The following is a 13,605-nucleotide window of genomic DNA, read 5'->3' on the forward strand; positions in this document are numbered from 1 at the left end:
AGGAGTTCTGTTTTTATGGCTTCACATATCACTGCAGTTCTAGTGCTATCTCGGGATCAGCCCTCGAACCCTGTCCGTAATAACGATAAGTTTGACTACAGTTTCCTGATACTAAACTGCAACTGCTCTATCAAGTCAATTTAGATTTGGATACTTACAGTCTAACCTCAATACCGAATCCCCTTCCAGCAGATTTCTTGCAACTAAAAACGTAACCGACAATTTAGTCACTTGTAATTTGCTTTCGGTTGCTAAGACAGCCAATTATTTACACTACCCTACACTACTTGTGTCTGGCTAATCCTTAAATACCCTTTTAATGTCGCTAAATGGATAATAGCGCATGAACACCGCCTCCATTGGGTCCTTTGATAATAATTAATGACGCGTTGAGTGTATGTGTGTGTGTGTGTTTGTACGGAGCGGCATTATGCGTACGAAGTGTAGACGATTAGATAGGAAATCAAGTGGAAGAAATAAATTATTTAGGTTAAGCTAGAAGCATAGAAGTAATAAAAGCGAACAGATTTTCAAAATTAGCAATTATAGCAATTAACACGAATCAAGACATTACAACCGGCCTAGTTGATTGCCTTGAGTATATTTCATATTTTTTATGTAATTTTCTGCATTGTTAGCTATCTCAGCAGCTTTTCTGACATAAAAGCGTAAAAGCTGAAAGATACTGCAGTATTTCGGCTGTCATGGGCTTCTTCAGTTTTTGGAACCAAAAAAGTTACAGAGGTTCAGATCTGGAGAATACTGTGGCTGCAGCACCTTTTTTGTGTGGTTTCGGTCTTGGCTAATGAAGCGGCTTCCATTGAGGTGATTGAGTTTTGTTCTCCGCAATATAACCATAACCCTTGATATGTCACTAGTCATAACCCTCTGAAGCAGATCTGGATCACCACAAACTAAATGCAACAACTCCTGAGCAATGTCAACGTGACGCTGTTTATGGTCGAAAGTGAGCAATTTTGGCACAAACTCCTCCCGACTAAAACCCAAATCATTGCTTAAAATTGAATGGTTCGATATGCTTGACTCCTCAACAATTTTTAAATGATATTTCGAGAATTTTTTTTTGCGGGTGAGAGGCGGAAAATGTCTTTCGCATCATCAGTGCTGTCGTCACAGCAACGGTATGTGCCGTATTTGTATGCAGGTCACTAAAAACAACCCCCCTTTAAAGGACTGTCGCCACCTGGAACCAAATTTGCGTTATTTCGGGGAGGCATTCCATTCTTTTCATTAAGAGATTTTCAACATATTCAAATTTACGGTTTGGTCATTTATTTAGGTCGTTTATTGGTCTGGTCGTCCACCTGCCGCGACTCTCATTCTCACATCTTCGTTGCCATGTTGTTATTGTAACTGTTTTTATTTGTTCTATTGCGCTCTTGTTATTTTCGGATGTTTTCGTTAGCTCCCACAGTTTTTTTTTCGTTTGCCAGAAGGTCAATTGGAGCATTATATCTAATATTGCATCGCCTGACACCATTCGGTAGGCTGATTTCTTGGCTGAGGCCCCAGATGTGAGCCATTAGTCTACTAAGTTGGAAGGTGATTTTCACTGTCTTTCCTGCGGCGTGCTAGATTTGTACCCAGAAGGTTAGTCTGGGTTGTTTACTGCTTTTTGAGTCCTAAGAATACCCGTGGTCATACTTATTTCGAGGGGTATGTGCTTATTTGTTAGCAGTAGTAGGTGTTTTTTTTCGTAGCGAGCTGTTGCGGGAGTCGAGCCGTGCGTGCGTCCGTATCACGATCGAGCTTTCTTCGCGCTTCTTGTGTGTCTAGTGCTGTAATAACTGCTGCAATGTCGTCCACGTAGCCAATTAAATACGATTCGTCTGTCATTTCCAGGTTTCAGTATAGCGTCGTAGGTGATGTTCCACAAGCCAGGGCCTTGAATGGATCTTTGTGCTGCTCCTAACGCGACCGCTATCTGTCGCAATCCCTCTCTAGTTTGGTACAGCAAGTTTCTGTTATTATGGTAGCTCCTTACCACAGCTCTGATGTAGTTAGGGATTTGAAAGCTTTTTTCAAAAAATCGAGTCAAACCTTGTATGAAGACCTTACCAGCGAATCAGTTTTGCACCACTTCCTCCAGCTTAGTCGATCTTATCTACATAAAAGCATTCGAATCTGTGCCAGTTCTTAGTTGGTTCATCAACAAAAATCACACATTTGACGTACCGCCACAGTACCCAAGTAACCAATTGACCGATCCATTAATAATGACGTTCCCCAAAGTCGAAAGGAATAACGTGCTAATTTCATGATTGATATCGTTAACTAAAATGCCACGAATAACCGTTACTTCCATCTTAAGCTTTACCACTAGTCAACCTTGGTCTTGAATACGTTACAGAAAGCAATTTATATCAAAGACACGTGCTTACTTTGACAGCTATTACGACCACAGACAGACTTTACAGCTACAACAATCCGACAGCCTATTTTCTCCTCTGTCAGCTAATTCAATTACAGCTGTATCTTTATCTATTTAATTTTAATTCGATATTTTCAGTTTTTGGTGCTCCTTAATTGAGGCCGCAATTGCCAGCAATATTTTCATGCGGCATATCGCATTTTATTGCTGTCTGGATGAAAACGAATGAGTACAAATCGACATACAAAATGTGGAGTTTCTACATGCAGACTCATTAAGAACAAGCAGAGAACAAAAACAAAAAAGAAAAAAATGTGGTTGTTGGAAAATTAAATAATTGCTTTAGGTCCTTAAGGATATTATTATTGTGCTCTCTAAAGTAAAAGCCTGCCCCTAAAGTAACGGCATGCCGTTGGCAGCTTTTAGTCAAAGACCTGATAATTGTTTTACATTTGATTTCTTAAATTTTTGTATAAGACTAACTGAGCAGATAATTTTTCCTTCATCATTTTTCAGGCTCTCTAACAGCTCTTGAACGATGCTAATACCAGCTAAGATGCGTCAGTTATTACACCCTGAACAGGGTATATTAAGTTTGCCACGAAGTTTGTAACACACAGAAGGAAGCGTCGGAGACCTTATAAAGTATATATATAAAAGATCAGTATGTTGAGCTGAGTCGTTTTAGCCATGTCCGTCTGTCGGTCTGTCTGCCCGTCTGTCTGTATATATACGAACTAGTCCCTCCGTTTTTAAGATATCGTTTTGAAATTTTGCAAACGTCATTTTCTCTTCAAGAAGCTGCTCATTTGTCGGAACTGCCAATATCGAACAACTATAGCATAAAGCTGCCATACAATCTGAACGATCGGAATCAAGTTCTTGTATGGAAAACTTTCACATTTGACAATATATCTTCACGAAATTTGGTATAGATTATTTTCTAAGGCAACAATGTAATCTCCGAAGAAATTGTTCAGATCGGTTAACTATAGCATATAGCTGCCATACAAACTGAACGATCGGAATCAAGTTCTTGTATGGAAAACTTTCACATTTGACAATGTATCTTCACGAAATTTGGTATAGATTATTTTCTAAGACAACAATGTAATCTCCGAAGAAATTGTTCAGATCGGTTAACTATAGCATATAGCTGCCATACAAACTGAATGATCGGAATCAAATGCTTGCATGGGAAACTTCCTCATTTGACGATATATCTTCACGAAATTTGGTATAGATTATTTCCTAAGACAACAATGTAATCTCCGAAGAAATTGTTCAGATCGGCTTACTTTAGCATATAGCTGCCATACAAAGTGAACGATCGGAATCAAATTCTTGTATGGAAAACTTCTGCATTAACAAGATATATTCACGAATTTTGGTACACATTATTTTCTAAGGCAACAATGTAATATCGGAAGAAATTGTTCAGATCGACTCACCATAGTATATAGCTGCCATACAAACCGAACGATCGGAATCAAGGGCGTGAATGGAAAACTTTCGCATTTGACGTGGTATCTTCACGAAATTTGACATGGATTACTGCTTAAGGTAATAACATAATCACCGAAGAAATTGTTCAGATCAGTTAACTATAGCATATAGCTGCCATACAAAATGAACACATAGTTACTAAAAGAAATGCACCTGCTGTGAAGGGTATATTAGCTTCGGTGCAGCCGAAATTAACGTTTTTTCTTGTTGTTTGACTGTGTATATATCAAAATTTTACCGAAGCAATACCCATAATTCTATGCTGAACTCATAATTTTATTGTCATATAACATACATATATACTCGTATAGTATATGCTTATGTATCAAGAGATACATGTCGAGGGTCGGTTACTTTTTCGTTAGCTGCCGCATATAATGTCTGCGTGTGAGTTTTCATATGTCACCTGTCGCAACTGGTGAGCCCACGCAAGGATATAAACGCAGACAGCTGTCAATGTCACTTCAATAGCAGTGACAGCGTTTCAACGCCTCTTCAAATATAAAATAAAATTAAATAAAGTAATATGAAACAATAGAAAAGGAAATGCGAATATGTTTGTAAATAAAAATGGTGAGAACTAAGGAGACGATTAAGTATGCCACATGCTGCCCTTTGCAGGACCGAAATAGACAGCGTCCTGCTGTGTGCCTTTGCTTCTGGGTTGTTGGTATTTAAATATATTATAATATGTATATTTTTTTCCCTCAACCCACCCTCCCAAATTGTTAATGTTATTTCCTTCGCATTCGTTTCCATTTTTCTTACCATCCTTAATTTACGGTTTACAATTTTATCCCAAAATGACTTTACTTATGCCTGTTCTACCTACTCTACGTTCCTATCTACAGCAATCTGACAACTCTCAATGAACCTTTTAGACGGGTGATGTGCGCAGCTGTTATACGCAGTGCAATAGAAAACGGTTGAGAAGTATAGCCAGTTCGTCACTTTTAAATGAAAAGCTACTTCACGGTGCGGGAATTCGCATTTTAATATAATAACATATCTTTCATATGATTTGCTCTGTAAATATCATTTAAATTTTTATATTTATTTTTTATTTTATCTATAAATAGACACATAGAATGAAAATTTTAATTATTTAGATTCACGTCTACAGTTTCTATCAACGTTCAGAGAATAGAAGGTAACGACAGTTTGGAAATCATATGTATGATGACAGAGTAGTTTCAAAATGGTTGGTTGCCATTCTTTTCTTAATAAGTTTGCTTTCTTATATCTTTGGAACAGCTTAAATATTAATCATAAAAAGCTAGAAACAAAATATTAACTTGTAAATAAGATGTTATGAAAAAGTTTACACTTATATGTACATATGAGTTTTGGTTTTACATTTCTTAAGATGTCTCAAAAGTTAAAAAAAAAACATTCCGTTATCTATTGTGTATTGGCAAGAGATTACAAGGGTAAGCGAACCAGAGAACGTAAATTTAATATACGTTCTCTGGTTTCAACTATTGTTGGCGACATTTGTATAGTATCCACAGAGAACGTATATCGTTTTACGTTCTTTGGTTGCACCTTGTCATTGTTTTGGGTTCTCTGGCTGTACTTCTCAACTGTTTTTTTTTTATGATAGAGCGTATAAAAGCTGCGCATTTGTGTTAATATATATGTTATTGGAAATTATTGAATGATTGTAGATAAGATTGCGATGAAATTATAATTTATGAAGATATAGCCGCAACTAAATATGTAAAGGACTCACCTTTAAATTTGTTATTCCTAATAGTCAACAGCAATTCCCGGTAGTCTTTCCTGCCATGGATTCCTTGCACTATTTTTATATCGCAACACTTTTCTTAACACACACTTTAACAAAATGATCATTGAACGTTCAAGGTTGTTTCACAATTTAATGCTTTTCCAACTACTTTCGCACATTTTTCACTTTCTTTTCACTATTTTACACGAAATTTTGAAAATGTTGCTTTTCACATATTTACAAACCTTTACTGCAATCTAAATTTGGTTCACATCACTTATTTATACAAATATTCGCTTTTAATCGCACTAATTTTAGTTATTTCTTTATGTTACAATTATGTCCAACTCTGATACGCACTTCTTTCTTAATGAAAGTTGTTGATGCCGGCATGACACAAATAACGGCGCGCCACTCAATGCATTTGCCTGCATTGCCTACGGTGACGCTGAGAGTCATTCTCCTGTTCTCATATATTTTATTGCCTTTGAAATTTGTTATTTCTTTATGTTATTAATGAGTTTACAATTTTGTTCACCTCTGATACGCAGCACCTTCATAACACAAGTAACGGCGCGCCACTCAGTGCATATGCCTGCATTGCCTACGGTGACGCTGAGAGTCATTCACCTGCTCTCATATATTTTATTTTATATTTTATACGAAATTTTAAACATGCTGCTTTTCACATGTTCACAATCTGCTCTGCTAAATTTGTTTCACATTGAGTATTGAACTCTGTCCATACATTCACATCACTTATTTACACAAATTTTCGCTTTTAATCGCACCCACCTATACATTTGGTGCTCCTTATAGTCAACAGCACTTCCCGGTAATCTTTTCTAGCATGAATTCCTTGCACTATTTTTATTTTTACATCACAATACTTTTCTTAACACACACTCAAGCAAAATGCTCATTGAACGTTAAAGGTTGTTTCACATTTTATTTCACATCACTTATTTACACAAATTTTCATTTACAATTGCACTAAAAGTAGTTCTTTCTTCATGTTACAATTTTGTCCACCTCTGATACGCACTTCTTTCTTATTGAAACTTGTTGATGCCGGCATGACACAAATAACGGCGCGCCACTCAATGCATTTGCCTGCATTGCCTACGGTGACGCTGAGAGTCATTCGCCTGTTCTCATATATTTTATTGCCTTTGAAATTTGTTATTTTTTTATGTTATTAATGAGTTTACAATTTTGTTCACCTCTGATACGCAGTTCTTTCTTAATGAAACTTGTTGATGCCTTCATAACACAAGTAACGGCGCGCCACTCAGTGCATTTGCCTGCATTGCCTACGGTGATGCTGAGAGTCATTTACTCTCATATATTTTATTGCCTTTGAAATTGTTATTTCTTTATGTTATTAATGAGTTTACAATTTTGCCCACCTCTGATACGCACTTCTTTCTTATTGAAACTTGTTGATGCCTTCATAACACAAGTAACGGCGCGCCACTCAGTGCATTTGCCTGCATTGCCTGCGGTGATGCTGAGAGTCATTTACTCTCATATATTTTATTTCCTTTGAAATTTGTTATTTCTTTATGTTATTAATGAGTTTACAATTTTGTTTACCTCTGATACACACTTCTTTCTTAATGAAACTTGTTGATGCCTGCATAACACAAGTAAGGCTCAATGCATTTGCCTGCATTGCCTACGGTGATGCTGAGAGTAATTTATATTTTATTCGAAATTTTAAAAATGCTGCTTTTCACATGTTTACAATCTGCTCTGCTGCAATCTAAATTTGATTCACATTGAGAATTGAACTCTGTCTATACAATCACAGCACTTATTTACACAAATGTTCACTTTTCAATCGCACTAAAATTAGTTATTTCTCGTTGTTATTAATGAATTTACAATTTTGTCCAACTCTGATACGCAGTTTTAAATTCCCTTTAATTCTTTCACTTTCCAGTGCAGAAATCAGGAAGAAATTGATACAACGGGATAAACGGGATTTGCACTAATAATTTTTTTAAAATATAAAACGTTGTGTCCAAAAATTGCCCAAATCCTACCAAAACCCCTAGGTATCGAATATGTGGACCCCGTATCTATATTTAACTTTTTAGCGAAAATGTCACTTGTGCCTAGAATAGATACAATTGTGCGAAAACTTAACCTAGAGCCCATATAACTATTGGAAGCATTTTCGAACATCCGGCTGACTTAACACTATGTGATTGGTGATTGTACTTATGTATGTACTGTACTTTAATGAAATCCAGGGAACATATTTTTGATATGTGGCATGAAGTCAATAAATAAAATTGGGTCGATACTACTACAACTCCCATATACTGCTTACTATACAAGTATACAAATTTTCGCTTTTCTAATAAACCTTAAGCCGAATATGTCGGTCAGTGTATAAGTTGTATTATATGTATATGTGTATATAAAATTCCTTGGATTCCGATCCTCTGGTTAACGCTTCTCATCTTAAGGGACCTCCCTGGCTTTGATTCCTGCAAGTTGCAAGAGTATAAAAATGTAAACAAAAACCATTGTACCCTGTCAATAGCTGTGTGATTTTATTTTGTATTTTTGAAGAAAAAAATTATCAAATAATTCTTACATGAATATTGAACACATGCTTATGTTTTGTAATATAATTTTTTTATTTATGACATGTTGTGACTTTTAACATAAAACGATAGAAAGTAGCATATGGCCGCTCCGAGGTTTCAAGCTTCATCATTACCAATTTTCAAGTTATAAATACATAGATGTACATATGTAGACATTAATTGCGAAATCGGGGGTGATTTTGCAAACAAGGCCGCCGTTCGAACCTTCCCCAGGACCTAAGAAATACCTGTGCAAATGTTCACGTCTTTCCGTGCTGTGGTTCGGGCGTAATGCGCGGACAAACAAAAAAAGGCATTTCATTTTTATATACTTGTATAAGAAGAAGATTATAAATGTACATACATACATATCTGTGTTCTGTATAATATTCTAAGTAAGTAAGTTTCTAAATTAGTCAATTCAGTACATTTTAATTAGTACAATTAAGTATAATTCAGATGCAGCATGCTATAATCGGTGCCTGAATGTAGCAAAACTCGCTCCGGTGTCATAGGCGCAGTTAAGGGAATCCACTTTTTCGCTAAACCAGCATCAGAACGTGAAGACTGTAAGGCTTCTTGCAAAGCAAAGCCTACAGCTATTCCCAAACAAATTGCTGGTTCTCCAGTTGCTGAAATTAGAAATATTATAAAAAAAAAAAAACCATATATGATTAGATACAAATTAACAAATAATACCTTTAGATCGCATAAACCCAGCTACATTTGGACTGCCGCTTAACATCTCAATGCGAAAATCTATCGGTATGTCTTTAGCTCCGGGCGGTTTATAATTCCATGTTCGGTTCGTCTTCAGTTCCCCAGTATTTTCATCGACAACTATTTCTTCAGACGTCCAATAGCCGAGACCCATTATAAATGCTCCTTCAATTTGTCCAATATCTACATTTGGATTCAGACTCTCACCTGCATCTTCCAAGATATCCACACGAGGAAGATGATAATTTCCGGTAAGTATATCGACTTCCACTTCAACAAGGGCTAAAGCACAAACAGTATACGGATCCATGTCGTTAGGCTTACAATCTTCGCTTACAATTAAACTAATGTGTTGATTATAAGCAGTTTGTATTATTTCTAACCATGAAGGGTTTTTAAGTGATTGCCGGACATTTCTCAGACGTTCGTTAATTATATTACAACATTTACGCACCGCCTAAAATATATATAAATTTAATGAGACAAATATGCAATAATCGGAAAATATATACGTAGCAGAGTGTTTCGCTGCCAATTGATCCTCCAGTCACCATGCTATTGGCACCATTGACAGTATTGCTCCCTTCAAATCGAATCATATCCACTGGTATGCCTAACTCAAGAGACGCTAATTGTGCTATTTTTGTGTTCATGCCTTGACCCATTTCGATACCACCATGCGAAATGATGACAGTGCCATCACGATGATAAATAGCCAAGGTGGCGGGAAATTGTCCAAAATATCCAATAAAAAATATCCAAGTATATGTATGGAGTACCATGATGGCGATCCCTAAACCTTTCTTTCACCAGCGATTATTTTCATTAAATGTTTTAACTTTCTGCTTTCGCATTTTGTAATCAGTCGACTGTATAAAGTATACCAACATTTGTTCCATTTTATGACCTGGAATTAAGTTTGCTTTTCGTACGTCGATTGGGTCTAGTCCTGTTTCAAAAGAAATATGTTCGATAATGTTCTCAATCATTGCAATTCCCTCCACTGAACCAGGCCCTCGGCACGGTGTGTTACTGGGTGAATCGGTTAAAACCATATAGCCATCCAATTTATAATTGTCAGTAAATTCATAGCAATTTTTTGATACTAAAACAGTGTGACCCATTGGTGATTCATTGGATTGATATCCTGCGTCCTCATAAAACTCACTACGCAAAGCAACTATTTTTCCTGTATGTTTAACGTCAAATTCGTACTGGCAATGAAAAGCCCACCGCTTTCCTAGAACATTCATCATCGATTCTATAGATTGAACAAAACGCACCGGGCGATTAAGCTTGAGGGCAGCTAAAGATGCAGCACAAGCAGCAAAGGAGTTTCGAGTTCCTTTACCACCAAATCCGCCACCCAAACGACGTACTTTCACTTGGATTTCGTTATTTTTCATATCAAGTAATTCTGTTAATACGCCTTGTAAAAGGTCCATCCACTGAGTAGTTGCATATACCTCCAATCCACCTTCGAATGGTATAACTGCAGCGGTATGCGGTTCCAAGAAAAAATGATATTGCAGACCCAAATCCAATTTTCCTAAACCACATACATCATAATTATCTTCAATATTTAGATTTTCTATGAGTGACTTAACCGTATGATTGATTCTATCTGAGCGGCTGCTCTTGAGAACATCATGTAAAGTAGGAAAAACTTCACTTCCTTCGCCGTCATAAGTGATCTTTACTAATTCGGCAGCCATATTAGCAGTAGCATTTGACCCCGCTACTATTACCCCGATAGGCTGATTGTAAAATTTAATTGCACCGCTAACAAATAGTTCTTCGTTTTCCAAGAAAAACATGGGTTCATCGCCGCTAATTGTATTTTTTCCTGGGATATCTTTGGATGTTAAGAATGCAACGACACCTGGTAATTTAAATGCGGCAGAAGTGTCAATACTTGCTACCGTAGCCCCCACAAGTTTAGCAGTAACAAAAGCAGCCCACAGTTGGTTTACTGCTACAGGAATGTCATTTGCATAAGTTGCTTCCCCTGCTGTTTGCTTTAAACCTTCGTATTTTTCAATGGGTTGGTGCACAGGAAAATCTTCTGGTATACTTTCAAACAATTGTTTACCTGAGGAGACTGGACGCTTGAGGATTTCCGCACCGCTTAGTAATCGCTGTGGAATTAAGCTTTCTGGAGTATTTTTCAATATGGTTTTATAAAGAAGACCGGCGGCAAGTTTCTGTCTATATTCAGGCGAACCATTAGATGGGGCTGAATCAGCAATGAAAGTACTACTGGCTATTGAGAAAATCTTAGCTATAACTTGTGAATCGTATAGCTGTTTTCCTTTCATAAATTCTTCGATTTCCATCGCATGAATAAAGCCAGGACTTATACCTCCGAAACAAATACGGGCATTTTGTATTTTAAGGCTTGGTCTTTCAACACTTATTAGAAATGCAGCGTTAACGTAGGCATGTGCATTTTGTGCTCTTATCATAATCTATCACATATGAGATTATAAAAAATATAATACTATAGTGAAATGGGAAATATTATATTTACCTTGTAAGAATCAAAAATATATTGCTCACGTATGTAAGGTCGGAGAATAATTGCTTTAATAATTTTACCACTCATATCAATTTTCAGGAACTCTGTCATTGTTACTGCTTTTTCTTTTACGAGACTTTCTTGAAGTACCACTTGAGCGTTTAGTGCTTCAAAAACGATGTACACATCGGAGGGAAAATCATTACGGTTGTGCTTCATGATAAGATTACCTGCCAAAGTACCCATCTGAAAAATAAGTTACACAGCTACAATTGAATATTAAAGCAAAAAATAAGTTTGAATAGCAGCTTCGCCTTTAGAGGTGCGATCTGAACAATTGGGAAATTACTTAAGACAATAATCTATGTCGGATTTCGATAAGATAATTTATCAAAGTTCTCATACAAGAATTTGATTTTCATCGAACAGTTTGTGTGACGTCTATATCTTATAGTGATCAGATATCGTCGGTTCCGACAAATGCGTAGCTTATGAGGATAAAAGGGCGTATGCAAAATTTCAGATCAATATCTCAAAAACTGAGGGAATAGTTCGCGTATATACCGACGGACGAACAGACAGATGGACGTAACTAAATCGAACCGTAAGGCTGATCTTTTATATACATACTTTATAGTGGCACTTCGTGCAAACTTAATCTGTCATATTCACGGTATAATTAGAGTCCTAAATAGATTTATTGTTAAAATTATGTACTTACATTTCGGACTGGTAGATTTGCAATCAAATCGAAATGATTCCAAAGTTGTTGACAGTATTCAAATCCTTTAATTTTAGCTGCCTCTTCAAATATTGCCATTGTATCTGTTAAACTTAAGTTAGCGCCTAAAGTTAGGGCCTTTGGAGTAATACTGTGTTGTCTCAGTTCAGACACGCAATTAACATCTATAAACGTTTTAATAAACGGATCGCGCCGAAAAACACCAGTAGCAGTGTTACCAGCAACCAAAAAATATTTCTTAATTTTTAATTTTTCGATAGTTGAGAATAATTCACCAATTGACTTGGGCCAAGACCAATCACTACCGTCCTTATAATTTATAGGCGGTCGTTTTGAGAGGATAGTACACGAGCTTTTGCACAAATTTGAAGTTTTTGTACATATTATATTATTGATATCTTCAATATCCTGACACTCTTCAGGAACTTCGATTGCACTATCGACAGCAAAAGACTTCATGGTGTCTAATATAGGTCGGTAACCAGTACAGCGACAAATATTGCCCCCGAAAGAGTTCTCCACCTCTTCCATAGTAACATTGCCACCTTTAGATTTCAGTAAACCGTACATACTCATTACGAATCCAGGCGAACAAAATCCACATTGAGTGCCATTCATTTTGGCCAAACGTTTCTGAATTGGATGATAGCCAACACTCTTATTACCAATACCTTCCGTGGTTGTTATGTCCCAATCTACGCACGTATTCAGCAATGTCAAACACTTTTAATATAATAAGGTATATTTTTATTCGCTAAATAGTTGATAAGATTAACGGTTAAATTAAAACAAATTCAACTTACAGAATTGACGGTCCATGTTCGTACATTTCCAGTAATTGGATGTTTTCCCGTAACAACGCAAACACATACACCACAACCACCCTCTTGGCACATAAATTTTGTACCTGAAAGTCCCACATACTCACGAATAAAAGTATTTAATGTTATATCTGCTGGTAGACTGGACAATGAAACTGCGTAAATTTGTGATTAAATACATCGATAGTTCAAATTGTACACAATTTTATGCTATAAATGTACTCACTGTTGTAAATTTTACCATTAATTGAAAAGCCTGTTGACATTTTGCTACTCTTTTTTTATATACATATGTATGTAAATACTAGTGAATGGTATTCCTCACTTGTTCTAAAAGACTCGTCCGTTATGCTTGACTGTTCGTCAGCCACTGTCTATTTATTAACCATTTTAAAATTTAAATACTTTTGTTGAGAGCGAGTTATATAAATGTGTAAGTATATATTTAAGTGTATTTGTTTACACTCTTAACTAACCTGCCGGAAAATTATTATATATTCCTAATTAATTTAAACCATATTAAAAATTCATTGTACATTTTTAAAAAGTTATTCGTTTTTTAATTGCAAACCCAAAT

The 13,605-nt window shown here is 36.2% G+C and overlaps 1 protein-coding gene across 1 annotated transcript; it reads right to left on the bottom strand.

The window, feature by feature from the left end:
* Positions 1-8,628: 8,628 nt before the first annotated feature.
* LOC120773479 (indole-3-acetaldehyde oxidase-like) lies at positions 8,629-13,414 on the bottom strand. Its single transcript, XM_040102403.1, is given in 7 exon segments — positions 8,629-8,859; positions 8,927-9,404; positions 9,460-11,415; positions 11,478-11,711; positions 12,187-12,930; positions 13,011-13,183; positions 13,255-13,414. Coding segments are annotated over 7 exon segments (3,813 nt in total). The 5' UTR covers positions 13,295-13,414; the 3' UTR covers positions 8,629-8,671.
* Positions 13,415-13,605: the final 191 nt, after the last annotated feature.

The sequence above is a fragment of the Bactrocera tryoni genome, chromosome 1 (assembly GCF_016617805.1).
Source record: "Bactrocera tryoni isolate S06 chromosome 1, CSIRO_BtryS06_freeze2, whole genome shotgun sequence".
NCBI classification, from domain to species: domain Eukaryota; kingdom Metazoa; phylum Arthropoda; class Insecta; order Diptera; family Tephritidae; genus Bactrocera; species Bactrocera tryoni.